The sequence below is a fragment of the Trichoderma harzianum genome (genome assembly GCF_003025095.1).
Source record: "Trichoderma harzianum CBS 226.95 unplaced genomic scaffold M431scaffold_3, whole genome shotgun sequence".
NCBI classification, from domain to species: Eukaryota; Fungi; Ascomycota; class Sordariomycetes; order Hypocreales; family Hypocreaceae; genus Trichoderma; species Trichoderma harzianum.
Window position 1 is genome coordinate 72,968 of NW_020209251.1, and position 16,924 is coordinate 89,891.

The 16,924-nt window shown below is 51.4% G+C and overlaps 9 protein-coding genes across 9 annotated transcripts; 6 read left to right on the top strand and 3 right to left on the bottom strand.

The window, feature by feature from the left end:
• Positions 1-1,134: 1,134 nt before the first annotated feature.
• On the top strand, positions 1,135-1,908 carry M431DRAFT_491499 (hypothetical protein; the record flags this gene model as incomplete). The annotated part of the gene is made up of 2 exons (XM_024916909.1): positions 1,135-1,798; positions 1,871-1,908. The coding sequence occupies 2 exons, from the start codon at positions 1,135-1,137 to the stop codon at positions 1,906-1,908; spliced, it is 702 nt and encodes a 233-aa protein (XP_024776947.1).
• Positions 1,909-2,929: 1,021 nt separating this feature from the next.
• M431DRAFT_77665 (hypothetical protein) lies at positions 2,930-3,289 on the top strand (the record flags this gene model as incomplete). The annotated part of the gene is made up of 1 exon (XM_024922601.1): positions 2,930-3,289. One exon carries the CDS (start codon positions 2,930-2,932, stop codon positions 3,287-3,289), a length of 360 nt encoding a protein of 119 aa, XP_024776948.1.
• Positions 3,290-3,435: 146 nt separating this feature from the next.
• On the bottom strand, positions 3,436-5,233 carry M431DRAFT_2418 (hypothetical protein; the record flags this gene model as incomplete). The annotated part of the gene is made up of 5 exons (XM_024913720.1): positions 3,436-3,590; positions 3,668-4,368; positions 4,434-4,502; positions 4,564-5,041; positions 5,098-5,233. 5 exons carry the CDS (start codon positions 5,231-5,233, stop codon positions 3,436-3,438), a joined length of 1,539 nt encoding a protein of 512 aa, XP_024776949.1.
• Positions 5,234-7,079: 1,846 nt separating this feature from the next.
• On the top strand, positions 7,080-8,772 carry M431DRAFT_78682 (hypothetical protein; the record flags this gene model as incomplete). Its single annotated transcript, XM_024922729.1, has 4 exons — positions 7,080-7,133; positions 7,263-7,358; positions 7,467-8,616; positions 8,729-8,772. 4 exons carry the CDS (start codon positions 7,080-7,082, stop codon positions 8,770-8,772), a joined length of 1,344 nt encoding a protein of 447 aa, XP_024776950.1.
• A 1,722-nt stretch (positions 8,773-10,494) lies between these two features.
• M431DRAFT_504846 (hypothetical protein) lies at positions 10,495-11,334 on the top strand. The gene has a single exon (XM_024918531.1). It carries the CDS (start codon positions 10,715-10,717, stop codon positions 10,952-10,954), a length of 240 nt encoding a protein of 79 aa, XP_024776951.1. The 5' UTR covers positions 10,495-10,714; the 3' UTR covers positions 10,955-11,334.
• M431DRAFT_336567 (hypothetical protein) lies at positions 10,678-11,444 on the bottom strand. Its single transcript, XM_024914390.1, has one exon. It carries the CDS (start codon positions 11,261-11,263, stop codon positions 11,018-11,020), a length of 246 nt encoding a protein of 81 aa, XP_024776952.1. The 5' UTR covers positions 11,264-11,444; the 3' UTR covers positions 10,678-11,017.
• A 182-nt stretch (positions 11,445-11,626) lies between these two features.
• On the top strand, positions 11,627-12,749 carry M431DRAFT_491504 (hypothetical protein; the record flags this gene model as incomplete). Its single annotated transcript, XM_024916910.1, has 3 exons — positions 11,627-11,813; positions 11,889-12,573; positions 12,653-12,749. The coding sequence occupies 3 exons, from the start codon at positions 11,627-11,629 to the stop codon at positions 12,747-12,749; spliced, it is 969 nt and encodes a 322-aa protein (XP_024776953.1).
• A 261-nt stretch (positions 12,750-13,010) lies between these two features.
• M431DRAFT_478904 (hypothetical protein) lies at positions 13,011-13,765 on the bottom strand (the record flags this gene model as incomplete). Its single annotated transcript, XM_024915722.1, has 2 exons — positions 13,011-13,220; positions 13,286-13,765. 2 exons carry the CDS (start codon positions 13,763-13,765, stop codon positions 13,011-13,013), a joined length of 690 nt encoding a protein of 229 aa, XP_024776954.1.
• Positions 13,766-14,329: 564 nt separating this feature from the next.
• On the top strand, positions 14,330-16,834 carry M431DRAFT_504847 (hypothetical protein). Its single transcript, XM_024918532.1, has one exon. It carries the CDS (start codon positions 14,345-14,347, stop codon positions 16,607-16,609), a length of 2,265 nt encoding a protein of 754 aa, XP_024776955.1. The 5' UTR covers positions 14,330-14,344; the 3' UTR covers positions 16,610-16,834.
• Positions 16,835-16,924: the final 90 nt, after the last annotated feature.

The following is a 16,924-nucleotide window of genomic DNA, read 5'->3' on the forward strand; positions in this document are numbered from 1 at the left end:
CCAATGCAGCTGCATATGACGTGGCTGGGGCGTGTCGATCATGACTGAATGAGATCGAGGTGGATATTAGACTATATGCAGCTTATTTTTCTCGGGCTCATCGCAGGGCGTTTGGGCGTCTTTTGTTGTGCTTTTTGGTTGTGCTTGTTCATTTTCAGCCAGCCTCTTGCACCTGCATGTCGTCGGGAAATACTCCTTTCGGCGCCCTTGCAGCATTTAGTGGCAGTGAGCAATTTCCACAATTGCTCACCGGTTCAACCCATTGAGCCTATGTTATACTCGATTTCCAGGGCAACAATAGCACACCTATAGACTCTCTATTATGGATTACTCTGGGGTAATATCAGATACAGACGCATGTAGTTTGCTTCGAGCCTCTGTCTTGGAGGTTTCGTCTACTTGCTTTCTCCTACCCGGCAATGGGTGATAATAATAGACAATTGAGTTCAAGCAGCGGTCTTGATAGTGATCCTTTCCAATCAAAAGACCTAGGTTGCTCGCTGGATTTGTACGCTCCACCCACTCCATCTGCTTTTTAAGGTTATCAAGCATATACTGTATCTCAGCTCGATCTTGTCGCTTGCAGTTGGTAGATTTGGACATGTTAAGGAGAACACCCCAAAGGGTTTATGAGAAAATGAACTCAACCCGTTTTGAAACAGCCGAATCACGTCTACAAAGACATCCAATAATTTCGGTGATGCCTCACACCTAGAAACCTATTTAATAGAGTCAACTGCAACTTCAATGCTTCAATTTAGATGCGCTTCTATCACATAGCAATCCTGCCTCGTAGCTTGTAGCTGTCAAAGCTCTGTTAGTGCCTTAGTCATTTGCCACGCAAAGGTACGTAGCGGCAAACCAAAAATGGCTATTCCGACATTTTCCCTCAGCCACTGACTAATTCTCGGACGCCGATTGGCTCGGCCGACGCTCTGCGGGCACAAAGCATGGCGGTACACGACGGCAAAAAGATCATGTCATAATCGTTCAGGGTTCCTGAGCTGAGCCGAGAAATTGATTTCAAACATCCGCATCTACCCTCCCCACCTTGAAACCTCCGGATCCCAATCCTTTTCCACAACTCCCCAAGCCCAAGCATGCACATTCGGGCAGCATCTTTATGATACAATGATGAATGTCTCCTTCTCTACCGGCCGCGCTGCGCTGCGCCTCAGCCGCTCGTCATTCCGCCACCTGTGCGCATCCAGAGTGGCCGGCTTTGCTTACCACTCCTATCCGCTGCCGTCCAAAATCCCCGAGCCTCCCACAAGCGACAGCCTCTCCAAGTCATCCCTTGCCCAGCCAGAGGCCCTTCCTCGCGTCCACGAGACACGGCCGCCGCCTCAACATGATGCCGTACCCAAGCCGATGGCCCCACCGCAGGTTGAAGCTCAGTCGCCTTCTCCAACGACCTCCTCAGTCCCTCCATCTCCCAAAGCCACCGAGACCGATGCGCCAAAGACACAACCCGCTCCCTCTGCTCGACCTCGTTCCAAGCTCCGCGCGCGCAAGGCAGCCATGAAGCTCACACCCGCCGCTGTGGAGCAGCTGCGCGCCCTGCTCAACCAGCCCGACCCGAAGCTCATCAAGGTCGGTGTACGGAACCGAGGCTGCAGTGGGCTGGCATACCAGCTGGAATACGTCGACAAGCCAGGCGCTTTCGATGAACTGGTAGAGCAAGACGGCGTCAAGGTCTTGATTGACAGCAAGGCGCTCTTCAGCATCATCGGCAGCGAAATGGACTGGGCGGAAGATAAACTGAGCCAGAAGTTTGTGTTTAAGAACCCCAATATCAGTACGTGCTATCCCGTCATGTCGATTCATTGACTGTATATTTCTACGAAATTCAGGGACTAACCAGCAGCAGAGGAGCAATGCGGCTGCGGAGAGTCATTTATGGTCTAAGACGCTTGTTAAGCTACAAAGGAACAAGACAAAGGCCACGGCTCATGAGAATACCACCAAGGCCGATATACGAAGAGATTGTACGATGACGACTAGAGAGAAAGAATATCAGGGCGAGGCAAGTCTCTGAATTAGATTTGCCCCAGCCCAATCCACGAAAGGGTTTGATTATAATGGTGCCGATACAAGTACGTTACGAGCACGGAGCAAAGAGGCAATAGCACTATAGGGGCATGACACCGGCGTTAGGTTAGAGGCACATGCGGCCATTGATCGTATAAATGTTGATTTTACTACTCTGAATAATTTTAGCCCTCGTGGTGATGGAACTGAAATAGACAATACCTGTTATTAAGCTCGTGGACGCAGATTAGGCTTTTGGCTGCATACTATGCAATAAAAAGCCTAGTAGATTCAATGTGAATTTATAATGTCAAATTGAATTACATTACAAGAATTCCATTGTGAGAACCTTTACGCCATATTCATCGCAACATAATTTTGCTAATTTTGATTCCACTCATGTACTGAGCGCCCTTCCGCTGATGTCATCGCACTTCCTAAGCAACGCCACGTGACCTGGCGCCGAGTGTTGCTTTCAATATCGCGACGCCAACAAACTATTGCGTGTTGCGACAACAGTTAATTAGAAATACCGAATTCGCCCGTGGACGTATATAAATTCCCTTGAAAACCACCCTGACTCGGATTCATCTCATTTCAAACATCAATCATTCGTATTTGAAGAATAAAACATTAGAACAAACAAAGTACTGTTTCTACTACACCAAGACTTACACGCACAACTACGCACGACTTACAGACACTCATCATCACCATTCATCACTTACACGCACACACAACACAAACCATCAACACTCTTCCCATGGCACCCACCATCCAAAAACTCAGCAAACCAACAAAAACCACAACAATGAAATCTTCAATCAACAAAGTCCGAAAACCCACAAAGCAACCCAAGAGCACATCCACATCCACCACCATCCACGTCCCAGCAGAAATGCAGCCCCAACTTCTCCGCATCGCCCAAAGCCAACGCACCCCCTTCGAGAAGCGCGTCTGGACAGCCCTCTGCCAGATCCCGCGCGGCAGAGTGACCACGTACGGCCTGCTGTCGGCGCACTTGGGCACGTCGCCGCGGGCCGTGGGCAATGCGCTGCGGAGGAACCCGTTCGCGCCAGACGTGCCGTGTCATCGCGTGGTGGCGACGGGAGGGACGCTGGGCGGGTTCAAGGGGAGCTGGCCCAAGGATGGGGAAGGGATTACGATTACGGAGAAGAAGAGCTTGTTGAGAGGCGAAGGAGTGAGGCTCGACGATAAGGGAAGGGTGCTAGGGACGGTGTGGTCTGGGTTTGAGTAACATATGGGTACATGGCACTGCTAAAGGCGTTATATGGTATTTTTTGTATTGTATTGCTCTTCATGGCGTAACTAATATATGGGTATGGGTATAGAAAATATAAACTGCAGTGGTATATAGCATAAACCTCTTAATTGGCATAACGTTTAATGTTTGAACCGCAAATCTGGCCTCTCACCGGGCTCATACAAAGCCACGTGAACTCCCAATGCTGGCGTCCCGATGATGTCTGCCCGCAGCCTCTGAGCCGCCCAATCACCACGATACTCGATGCTCTCGAATCGCTGAGCCAGGCGGACCACTAGAACAGATAAACAGTCAGTGGATGCATACATACAAGAGAGGTATTGGTTATCATAATCATCTTCTGCAACTCACAGCAAAACGCCATTTCCGTCAGAGCAAAGTTCTGCCCGGCGCATATCCTTGGCCCGCCAGAAAACGGAGCATACGTCCAGGGCTTGGGCGTCCAGTGCTCCCATCTCTCGGGGCTGAATATCCTGGGATCTGCAAACGTATCAGACACAGGAGGGTACAAGTCTGCGTACATGTGCATCCCAAGCGTGTTTATCGTTACACTGTCTCCCTTGAGCAGCACAACGCCCGGCTCGCCTGGTCGGCCCGGGATGGTTGTCGTCTCCAGTACTGAGCGCATGTTGAGAGGAGCGGCCGGATGAAGCCGAAGGGTCTCGTTGAGGATGTTTTTGACATATGTTAGATCTTTGAGTGCCTCGTATGTTGGCGTTCCATAGCTCCCTAGCTCGTTGAGGACCTCTCTGCGCAACCTAGCCCAAAGCTTAGGATAGTTGGACAGCTCGTACATTGCCCACGACATAGTTGCCGCCGTGGTGTCTCTTCCGGCCAGGAGTACGGACATGATTTGATCTCGGATGACTTTGGGATCCCTGGTGTAGCGTGCGATGCTATGCAAAAATGAAAATTCCATGTCCAGTTTGGAGAGCTCTTCAAGTCGAGCTTGAGGGATGGCCAGGGTTCGAGCAATGGCCGGCTCAATGAACTCTTCTAACTTCCTAATGGCTCGGTGATAGTCACCTTTTGGGATCAACGGCGTGATGGGGCTGGAAACAGCTTTTCAGCACACAGTTCAAATCCTATTTGGCGCAAGACTGATGGATATACTCACTTGAGAACAAAGATAAACATTTGGATCCGCTGTGCAACATGCATGGCATTCAAGACGTCGTTGTCGGGGCTGGAGAAGCTGATATTAGTATTCTACTTTATACACCAAATAAGGAATCAACAATTCTTACAAATCCAAGCTGTTGACATTCTCCCCAAGCAGAAATTCCGTCGTCGTGTCCATCGACCAACGGTAGAAGAGGTCCTTAAGGTCGACAGTGACTCCCGCAGAGGGAATCTTTGATAGCAGCTTGTTGGTGCAGGCATCAAAAATGGCGAGATTGCGCAGCCTGTCCCTGACAAACATGGGCTTGATCATGGCGCGGCTGTCGTGCCAAAGCTGTCCGTCTACAGCAAAGATGCCGTCTCCCAGAAAGGGGCGCCATAGCTTATGCCACATGGGCCCATGGCCGAAGCTGGAGATATTCGTGGCTAAAATCGCCTTGATCTGCTCCGGATCCCTTGTGATGAGGACCCTCTTGGATCCGGTCAAGCTGAACTCGGCAAATGTTCTCTTTCCGGGGGGCAGGTTATCCAGCTGCGCTGTACACCAAGCGACAAGGTTGTTATTGTATTGATTCCTACCAATCTCGTAGTATAACTTGGAAGCTGTGCTGATGATCAGGTGGAGAACAAAATAAATGTTACGGAGGCCAATTAATTACCTGATAGCAAGTTCCCCGCCAGGATCGGTGCCCTCACACCGCCGAGTTTCCTGATTCTGATATCCGAAGCAAGATGCCGGAGCCACACGAGCACAGTGAGGATCGTTACAAAAGCAAGCCCGAAGCTGACCACCATGGTGAAACTCGCGGACTGTAGACTTGAGAGCAACATGGCTGAGCGTGTAACTGGGGCGACGATGGTAAAGTAGACAGAGAAGACAAGGCGGGATTACACCGAAATTGGCCCTATATGCAGGAAGCCGCGAACTTGATCCCAACGCAGGATTCAACAGGGCAGATGAGACGAGCTATGGCCAATAAGGCGAAAGCTGTGACGTGGGAAGTGACGGCCTCTTGCTTTTAACCTAGCAGTTTTAATGCCGTTGGATGGGAAGGATCTTAATGCCAAATGCCGTAGAGGGCGGCAAGCAACAGCCACATGCCAGCTTGAAGCAAAGCAGCAAACAAACAACACAAGAACGAAATCGAGAGTCGCGGCTAACAGGTGAGAGAGCCGCTTTACTTGCAACGGAAGCGGGCTCGGCTGCTTCTTATTCCAAGTCCCACGAGAAACCGCATTCTACTTGTAACCCGAGCATACTATTCTAGATCTACATCCGCAACCTTGTTTAGTGAAAAATCCACGGACTTTGACGCGATAGGTCACAGAGCGAGCCGGGCCGCATCGATCCAAAAAGGCAGCCATTTTAACACGGTGGCGCGCTGAAAAGAACAGAAAGAAACTAGCAGCAAATGCAGGAATCACGACCCTTGTAGCAAATGGCGAGCGATGATACGGGGAAATACGACAAACGAGGCCCAGCTGGGAGCAGGGGAAAAGGAAAAGAAGGTACATAAAAAAAGGAGAGGGCGGACTTTATTAGCTGGGCTGGGCGAAATTGCCCGAATTGGAGTGTGAACTAGACTAGCAGCTGCAAGCCATTTGGTTGAGGCTCGACTGCGAATGGCTGGCTTACGAGCACAGTGTAAGGGAGGGGGCTGGGGAGGAAGTATTGAATCTAGATTGGGAATGTTTATTGATTACCTGCAGTGCATCAAAGTCCGGAGTGTGTGTAGTATTCATTTATTATTATTAGTGTTGGGGAATTGTTAAAGTGATATCAATGTTGGGAGGATTTAAACTGTGACTTGGAATGGAAGTTGGGTGCATGGGCAGCAGTGGGTGTATAGATTAGGTAGATGTGTTGGATGTCAGCTGCGATGCGATGCAATGAGATGCCGGTATGTGTGTGATGGGCGTCCGTGCATGAGATCTTGAAGCCTTGCATGGATTGGATGGATCAATGCACGAGGTGAAGAGAGATACGGTGAGAGATGTGATGTGGATTGACGGACAGAAAGAGGCCCGTCTCTTGCTGGGCAGTCGATATAAGTTATACAGTCCCAACTCCCACGTAATTCGTAAAGAGCACAAGTCTTCCGGAGAGGCCATTTAGTGGATCAGACAGCAAGTAGAAGCATTGAGTGCAAAACAGCTGCAAAACAGCGTCCCGGATCCTGGCTATGATACAAAGTTGCGCCTCAATTCGGCTCGGAGGGCGGCGGAACAGCCACATGATGCGGCAGTCAAAAGATCAAAAGCCTCACGCATGGCCCCCCCACGCACCGCCAATTGGCTCACGAGGAACAAGTACCGCTACTAAGCTGGCCCCGCGCCCTCCCATACTATATCAACGTACTCCGGTACATCGCTGGCACCTGACAGCGCTTGACAGGGCTCTTCGGCAGCTGTCTCGCCCCGGCGCAACGATTTTCCGCACCAGTCGGCGAAACTCGGGTACCCCCGTCACAGCTTAGGCCGAACAAGCCAGGAAATCGGTTTCCGCATTGAGAGCTGTGCGTCTTTGAGCATATCAAACCGCCAAAAAAAAAAAAAACTACAACTCATCACGAACTCCCTCCATCTCCCTCCTCACCGTCTCTCTCCACTCAATTTGGCAGCCGCCAGCCCCTTCATCGCAATGTTCAACATTGGCCGTAGCCGCGCGGCGGCGTCGGCGCTCAGTGCCGCAAAGGTACGCAAAACGTCGCAAAAGTTGCTCTCTTTTTACCCCCCCTTGGCCGATATAAAAAAACCCGCCCCTCCTTGATGTTGCATCTTGACAGCAGCTTCTAACGCTTGAGCTTCTGCTCTCCCTTTGCAGCGCAACGCCACCCCCTCTGTCCGACTGCCCGGCATCGCTCAGCAGCGACGAGCCCTCAGCATCCACGAGTACCTGTCCGCCGACCTCCTGAGAAAGGTAAAGCAAATCACCTCATTCTAATATAATACCCCCCCTCCATATCGGGGGGCATCTCCCGCGGCAGCATTCGGCTGACACGGCACTCTATTTTTTCTACAACAATAGTATGGCGTTGGCGTTCCCAAGGGCGCCGTGGCCAAGACGGCCGCCGAGGCCAAGTCTGTGGCCAAGGAGATTGGTACCGGCGACCTGGTCATCAAGGCCCAGGTCCTCGCCGGTGGACGAGGAAAGGGAACTTTCGACAACGGCCTCAAGGGCGGTGTCCGTGTCATCTACTCCCCCCACGAGGCCGAGATGTTTGCCCAGCAGATGATTGGCCACAAGCTCATCACCAAGCAGACGGGCGCCGGCGGCCGTCTGTGCAATGCCGTCTACATTTGCGAGCGCAAGTTTGCCCGCCGCGAGTTCTACCTGGCTATCCTGATGGACCGTGCTTCCCAGACCCCCGTCATCGTCTCGTCGTCCCAGGGAGGTGTCGACATTGAGACCGTTGCCAAGGAGCAGCCCGATGCCATCACTACGACCTACATCGACATCAACACCGGCGTTACCGACGAGATTGCTCGCGGCATCGCCACCGGCCTGGGCTTCAGCGAGCAGTGCGTCGAGGACGCCAAGGACACCATCCAGAAGCTCTACAAGATCTTCCTCGAGCGTGACGCCACCCAGATCGAGATCAACCCCCTGTCCGAGACCTCCGACCACCAGGTCCTCTGCATGGACGCCAAGTTTGGCTTCGACGACAACGCCAACTACCGCCAGCAAGAGGTTTTCGAGTGGCGCGACACCACCCAGGAGGACCCTGATGAGGTCCGTGCCGCCCAGTCCAACCTCAACTTCATCAAGCTGGACGGTGACATTGGCTGCCTCGTCAACGGTGCCGGTCTTGCCATGGCCACCATGGACATCATCAAGCTCAACGGCGGCCAGCCCGCCAACTTCCTCGACGTCGGTGGTGGTGCCACTCCCGCCGCCATCCGAGAGGCCTTTGAGCTCATCACCAGCGACCCCAAGGTCAGCGCCATCTTCGTCAACATCTTTGGTGGTATCGTCCGCTGTGACGCCATCGCCACTGGCCTGATCCGCACCGTCGAGGCCCTCAACCTCAAGATCCCCATCATTGCCCGTCTGCAGGGTACCAACGTCGAGCTTGCCCACCAGATCATCAACGAGTCTGGTCTGAAGATCTTTTCTATTGATGACCTGCAGAGCGCCGCCGAGAAGGCTGTGCAGCTGTCCAAGGTTGTCAAGCTGGGTAAGTTTTCGACCCAACTCTATGACGAACAATAAAGAAAAAGAAATATAAAAAAAGAAGAAGAAAGAGAAGAATCACCTGCTGACGATATAAACCTTTTAAAAACATATAGCCCGCGACATTGACGTTGGTGTTGAGTTCACCCTGGGTATCTAGACGGTAACAACAGAGTCGTAAGACTGGATGGCATGGATTCCTTGTAATATCTGTTTTTGGGTGGCAGGGGAGCAAATCAACCAATGAGCAGGGGCTCGGGAATGATGCGGCGGTCAAGGCATTTTGTTGCTCTTGCTTGTTCATAGCATGTATCGACGTTATCTTTTTTACGTTGTAGGTGAGAAACCAGGAGGAGGTAAAGAGAAAAAAAATCAAAGCCTTATTTAATTCTGCCACACCACACCATGACTATGGCGCAAGCATTGTGCGGGTTCGCGTGTGTTCGTTTGTTGGGGATGGCTTCCGGGCAGATGAGATGAAGATTGGACGAGGATGATCTGATTCGATTAGGGGAGGACATTCGGATCCCGAGCGAGCGAGAGTCAGGAGAAGGGAGTCGCCATGTCAGCACCTAAAGGTACCTAGTGGAGTTTCACGACGATAACAGCAAGATTTGCTTGGAAAGGGCTGTCTTTTTGTCTGTGCTGGGTCTGGTCTTTTCAGGGCAGGCATCCCGTCCGTTATAAGTGCCCATGTCTACGGAAGATGACGGGAGGGAAGTGCATCGATTTACCGACCAGAGAGGCAAAGAAATCGGGTGATTGTGGACTCATGAGAGGAGTCTTCTACTGTTACACGCGTACTCGTATCGTGTTAACTATGAAACTAGGTACCTTATTCATGCATAGCCGCCACCATGTTGGGAAGCTTGGGAGCTGGGAGCTGAAGGGCGGGCCGCCAATTTTGATTTTTGAAGGCGGTGGTTCGGAAGTCGTTCGGTTATTGCTCGATGTTTGCTGGTTCGGATGAATGGCACAGCGGCAACGTCTGAGATTTTTTTTTTAGAGCAGGGGTGTGGCATGGAGCGTAGTGGAAAAACAATGCCGAAGATGGAGATCTTTGGTGCCTGAGAGAATATACTCGTATCCTGCACGGGCGGCAGTTGGGTTACTTTCTTGAAATTTCCTTGATTTCTTGAGTTTTCTGCTGCTTTCTGGAAATTCTGCGACTTCACGGATTTTGCCGTGTCTTGCTTGATTGATTTGGAATGAACCAGGCGGAATTGCTTATGCAACTCATGCACTATTACTTCATAGCAGCAGCGCAATTTGTAAGTTTTGCAGGGCTTAGTCACTGACTTCAACTTGTAGCCGGGCAGATCGACACAGGGCCTATTGAGGCAGCATTGGCTGTGTTAGGATTAGTTGCCGCAGTGGATCACACAACACCAAGTATGAGTGAAGTTGAGAAAGTTGATTGATTGAGAGAGACTTTGAGCTTCGCACGAACGCGGCCCAATTTTTGGTCATCATGACTATCTAGGTCCTTCTGTTTTTGCCTTTGTCTTTTTCCCATGATAGTACTAGAGTCAGTAATGTGATCCAGACGGCGCGTGTTTTGGTCCACCCGATCCTGATAAGCCAAGCATCGGAGAAAAAAGAAGGCCAATTGCGAAATACCGACCAAGCGCCGAGACCGTAATCTGTACGTTTCTGGTATAGTTGCAGATTGCAGGGGAGGTGTGTGACTGTCTCGGCATTGTTCGGGTATGTGGCGCCCAGTCATCTTCTGTGCATCAGCTAGTGGGTATTTTCTATTTTTTTCCAATTATGGCGAAATGAAATTCTTGATATCGGAGTCACCCTTGATGGGGGGGGGGCGAGGATGAGTTGTATATAAACTCATCTGGGTCCTCCCCGTTGCTTTTGATGTCTTGCTATCCACACTCACAAACAAACAAGCTTCTCCATCTTTTCAGACTCCTTGAGAAGAGAACTCGAATTTGACTTGACTTGACTCAACTGTCTATTACACACAGCTCTCCACTAAAAGCATCGAGCTCTTACACAACAACACACAACAACTGTTGTCAACACATCACAAACCCTAAACCGGTTTCACTCAACTCTTTCTCTCATCAACAAACTCACTCACAATCACTATGCCTTCTTCTCAAGGACAAAGCTGGTGGGCCCGCCACTGCACCCCCCGACCTCCCATCAACAGGGTCGTCGCCTGCCCCTGCCACTACTGCTACAACAAGCCCGCCTGTGAGCTCGACTACCCCGAGTCGTCCAACTGCTCCGAGACGAACACCCCTGCTCAGTCGAGACCCGTCAGCCCCCGAGGCCGCACCAGCTCGTCTTCGTCTTTTCACGTTGAGAAGGCCGAGAAGCAGTAAACGACACACTCGATCACCGATATCATTCAAATCACAAAAAGCGAATACGTCTTTGAAGATCTTTTAGATACTATAGGATCTATACACTTTCGGTTTCAACATTTTCTTTTGTTTATTTCTCTCTCTACTGAGATTGAATACAATATAAAACGGGCGCGAAAAAGCACCAACGGCGCTTCTCCCGATCAGTTCGGGTTCGGCGTCCGGCCCCACTTGGAGCGGCCAGGCCGGACAAAATACACACACACACACAGACACACACATTAAGGAAAGGGATGGGAAGGATTTGGCAAAGGAGGGAGGATACATAATACGAGCGGATATTGGGTCTTAGCGATGGAATTTTTGTTGGAATACCCCCCTTGATGGAATTTAGAGCCTTTCATATGTTTAATTTTATTTTTACTTTAAAGCAATACCCTATTCTTTATCTAAACATGACTTGATGCTCTTATTGTGAATGCTTTTGCCTGTGTTGGGAGTGCTGAGTGTGATTTTCATGGGACCATTCATGCAGCATCTTGACGTCACCCACATAACTCATCCAGTGTACATACTCACATATTACAAAACATCTCATTTCTATAATGCAACATCAAACACATCACAGCTCACCTTTAGAACTAATATATTAAATTTGTAATCGCTGATTTCAAAGATTTCGCATTAATTATGTCCCACACAATCGACCCTGCCATCCTCTCTGCCTTAGACCTAGACAAAGACAACACCACAATCTCATCCGTCGGAGGCTCAGGCTTCTCATCAACATTCAAGCTCTCCACCACAAAAGATGGCCAACCATTCGACTACTTCGTCAAGACAGCCTCCGGCGAGGGAGCAAAAATAATGTTCCAAGGTCCAGTCCCTCATCATCCTCTTCCCTTTCGTCTTTTCCATCTCTCAAAGCTAACATCCCCGTTCTCACTTACAGGCGAACACGCCTCCCTCAACGCAATCCACGATGCCGTCCCCAACTTCTGCCCTAAATCATACTGCCACGGCCCCATGCAAAACTCCAACAAGTACTTCCTCGCCACCGATTTCCTCAACCTTGGCTACTCCGCGTCAAAAGGCTCCGGCATTTCCTTCGCCGCAAAGCTAGCCAAGCTGCATACGACTCCCGCGCCAAACATTCCGGAGGGTTTCGACAGAGCCATGTTCGGCTTCCCCGTGCCGACGTGCTGCGGCGACACGGAGCAGGACAATTCGTGGCGCGCCTCCTGGGCCGACTTCTACGCCGAGAACAGACTACGCTTCATCATGAGGCGCATCGTCGAGAATCACGGGCCAGACGACCAGGCCGCCGACATGGTGGAGAGGATCGCCAGCAGCGTCGTCCCGCGGCTTATCGGGGATGACCGCATCGCCATCACACCTGTTGTTATCCATGGCGATCTCTGGAGCGGGAATCATTCGGCGGGCCAGATTGCCGGAAAGGGCGGACGCGAAGAGGTTGTTTTCGATCCTTCTTGCGTGTATGGCCACTCGGAATACGAGCTGGGTATCATGAGGATGTTTGGCGGCTATGGGGGTTCTTTTTGGAGCGAGTATGAGAAGCTCGTGCCTAGAGCGGAGCCAAAGGAGGAGTGGGATGATCGTGTCATGCTCTATGAATTGTGAGTACTAAGATACAGTTGAATTATGAGTCTATGGTGTGTGAAGACGGAGGTAAGCAGAGCTAACCGTAATTCACAGATATCACCACTTAAATCATTACTCAATCTTTGGGACAGGATATCGTGGAGGAGCAATGTCGATTATGAAGAAGCTGGTATCCAAATACGGTAGCTAAGTTCGACAAATGGATCTGAAGTGGTCAAAATGAAAATCAAATAATAATAATGGAAATCTTGTATAAGTATAAAAAAAGTTCAAAGCAAAGAAAAATACAAAAACGCCATCCCGTGCTCGCCATGGTGTTGCTGCCATCTATACTCAAGCACATGACCCAATCAAAAAACGAAAGAAATAGATGTCTAATAATCATCCGGAACCCCAACATGCCAATACTCCCATACCAATCAGTCATTCATTCAGTCAATCATTCAATAAATCAGGCAGCCAGCATCGCCTGTCTCTCTGGCCGGTTCTCTTGCGCTTCCTCTTGTTCCGCCGGCCGCTCCGAAACGGGAAGCTGAGCGCTCGGCACCGTGGGGAGCTTCTGGTTCACGCCGGACATTTCCGCCTCCAGCGCGGCGAGTTCCTCGTCGACCTCTTCCTCGTCTGCTGCCGTGATGCGAGAACCGAGCATTTCGCTAATTTCCTGTGATAGTCAGTTAGCATTTGACAAGTAATGAGAGGCGCAAAAGAAGACAAGGCAATCAATACATTTTGGTATGCAATCGCATCCGCAGTCTCCCCCATCAACTTCTCCACGTGCTCAATGCCGCCCATCTCGGCGTGAATCTCAGACAGCACTTTCGTGCCCTGCTGCAAGCCAAACACGACGTCCTTCTGGATCTGCGCAAACTCGACGCTGGCCGTCAGCCTCTCCAGCTGCTCCAGCTGCGCATCCGTCTTGGTCAGCAGCGACTCCTGGTACTTCTTGCGCCGCAGCGCCAGCAGCGCCCGCTTCTTGTCGCCCTTGGCCAGCATCTGCTTGGCAATGTCCGTTTCCTTATCCGTGAGGACGGTGATGCGGCGCTGGTACTGGTGTAGCCTGTCGCGCTGGATCTTCATGTCCAGAATCGCCCTGGAGTTCTCTCTTGTCAGTTGAAACGGTCTGGCGGTAGCGATAACGGCCCGTGACGGCGGACTCGGGGGCTCGTACTTGTCCTGGTCGGTGATCTTGCTCTGTTTGCCACCCATTGTGAGAGATTATGTGTTTGCGCTACGGACTCGGCCGCTGTTTTTGTTTATTTGCTCGACCGTGAGTCCGTAGACGGGGAATGGAGAGGGAACGCAAGCCGGGACGAGAATCGGCGGACAGGCCCTTGTCGTCATTGTCTCGATGTATCATGTGGCGCCGAAAGCTTTATCGATAAGCAGGGGTTTGGAGACGGAACCTCACTTGGTCAAGATTTACACAGGTACTAGGCTAGCTCAAGAGCGCCCATGAAAGAGAGTGGAAGCCAAGAAAATGTTTTCAAAGTTGTGATGAAATGAAAATGTACATTGGAAAGACTTGTAATTTTAGTCGAGCATTTTCTTTCGTCCCAAGTAGCGCAATAAGGCTCCTAAATGCCTTACCTTCAGTGCTCATGTGCCTGTACTCTTCAATGTACACAACTTGCGCTAAATCGATGGATTGACCATACAAGGCTAGCTTTGATACAAAATCTCATCCCTTCGTCGTGTTAACTTTACAGGGCAACTTTTATTTTTTGCGCAAGCCATGAAGCAAAACTCATCTTTTTCAAGAGCGTCTGCGACAACGCCACAGCCAGCATGGCGCCCAATTTCAAGTCCCGGCTCAACCTGCGCCAGGGCCTTGATCGAGACGTCTATCAGATTATTAAAAAGCTGGAAGAGGCCAACGATGGCAAACCATTCAAAACCATCACCGCGGCATACGATGCCATCAAACGATCCAATTCGAGCCTCTCCAGGCAGAAGAAACGCCCCCTCGAAGACTCGATTGATCGGGTATTACAGTTCCGCAAGGAAGAACTCGAGGATTCAGACGACTCAGAGGCAGCTATAGAAGAGGCCGAGTCGAAGAAAGTAGACGACGATCGATTTCTACTCAACCGACAGCTAACAAAACACTGGCAAGTCGACCCTATACCTCTGGGCACCACCGAACAACCTGCGGCCAAGAAACGACGCATCCAGACCGAGGGCGACGAGAGAGACGGCACAGTAAGTGGCCCCGATACAGGTACCGAGGCGGCAATCAATGGCGACGCACTAAAAGAGGCACCAAAGGCCGAGAGACAAGACAAGACGGTACAGAAGAAGTCGCCCAAGTCTACCCGCTTCAAAGTCGAGCAATTGGAAGAGCCGTTACCGCTGGGAGGTGTTGGTGAGATTCATCGCCACCTTTTGCGCCAAACACGCTATCTGCTCAAGTGCCCAGAACTCTACCAAGGAAATGGTTGGAGGAGAGTTCCCGGAATGCTCCTCTTCGGTCCTCCGGGCACGGGCAAGAGGTCACTTATCCGTACCGTAGCAGCGAACCTCGAGGTGCCTGTAATAACTCTCAATGGCTGCTTTGAGGACCCTGAACGCGTGGAGAAGAGTCTGGCCGAGGCTTTCGATACGGCCATCGGGCTGGCCCCGAGTATCGTTCTCATCGAGGATCTTGACTGGCATATACCTAACCCGGGAAGCTCTAATCACAATGAGCACGGCCGAAAGATGCTCAACCATTTCGTACGGCAGATGCAAAGGCTTCAACAAGAACAGGCCAACGTTTTGGCAATGGCAACAACATCAAGGCTGACGGATGTCGACCCCGTTGCGCTTGAAGCCGGCCTATTTGAAAGGACAATTCAAATGAGGGTACCAGACTTGGATGCTCGGCATGATATTCTCAAGGTGGTGACGCGGGAGAAGATACTATCTGACAGCCTAGACCTCGGAGAAGTAGCAAAGATGACGCACGGGTTCGTCGGCGCAGACATTATCATTGTCACAACATTGGCGGAACAAGCAGCACAGGAGCGAATTCTCAATACAGAAGACCCCGATGGACGGCAGCTGGCGATACTTACTCGGCCTCCCCACAGAGACCAGATGGATGTATCAGACATCTCATTAGACCTAAAACAACCCACATTTACAACGATACCCACGGAGCCATTGACACTCGATGACTTCCGGCTTGCCATCAAGGGCTTCACGCCATCTCTCCGGAGAGAAGGCTTCACCGTGATCCCAAGTGTAACCTGGGATCAGGTTGGCGCTCTGGAAAAGGTGCGCGAGCAGCTACACATGTCCATCATTGGACCCATCAAGAACCCAGAGCTCTACCAGGAATTTGGTCTCAGACGTCCCGCCGGCGCCCTCCTTTGGGGACCCCCCGGATGCGGCAAAACTCTCGTCGCCCAGGCCGTAGCCAACGAGGCACAGGCTTCTTTCATCCTCATCAACGGCCCCGAGCTGCTGAACAAGTACGTCGGTGAGTCCGAACGGGCTGTCCGTGAGCTCTTCCAGCGAGCCCGTTCCTCCACGCCCTGCATCCTCTTCTTCGACGAAATCGACTCGCTCGTGCCCCGACGAGACAACGCCTCTACAGATGCCGGCGTCCGAGTTGTAAACGCCCTGCTCACGGAGCTCGACGGCGCCCAGGATCGCTCAGGCATCTACGTCATGGGCACAACCAACAGACCAGACATGATCGACGCAGCGATGCTCCGCCCGGGACGTCTCAGCGTGCGACTCTTTGTCGATCTCCCCACCCCCGAGGAGCGCGTCGACATTCTTCGGGCCATTTACAAGACGGCCCACGCCAACGCCTCCGAGGCCGAGCTCGCGAGGCTGCCGGCCGTCGCCCTCGATCCCCGGTGCAAGGACTTTAGCGGCGCGGATCTCGGCGGATTGCACATCAAGGCGGCCGAGGCCGCGCTGAGAAAGTTTATGCTGGGCAAGAAGTCGGTGCGGGAGATTGACCAGGAGGACTGGGAGCATGCGCTGGAGAATACGCGGTGTAGCGTGCTGAACCCAGACTCGTACAGGAAGCTGGATAGGAAGCTGGGAAAGGGGGAGTAAGGGGGCATTTTTAAAGAATGACAAAGGAGATGTAGATATACCAGGCGCATGCATATAGATGTGGTGTTGATTTTATGTACACAAGTACGAAGCGGTGGTGTTTTACCACATATCCCCGGTAATAGCACATGCATCGTCCGATCAATGCAGCGAGACCCTGTCGGGCATTACCACAACAGGAGGGTAGCAAATGTAACACATGGCACAAGGCTATTCGGGATCCCGTCAGCCAATACCGAGTCCCGTCCAACCCTGTCTTGTCTATCAAAAATGCTCACCCCCACTACCCGTACACACACAGGAGAGAAAATTCAC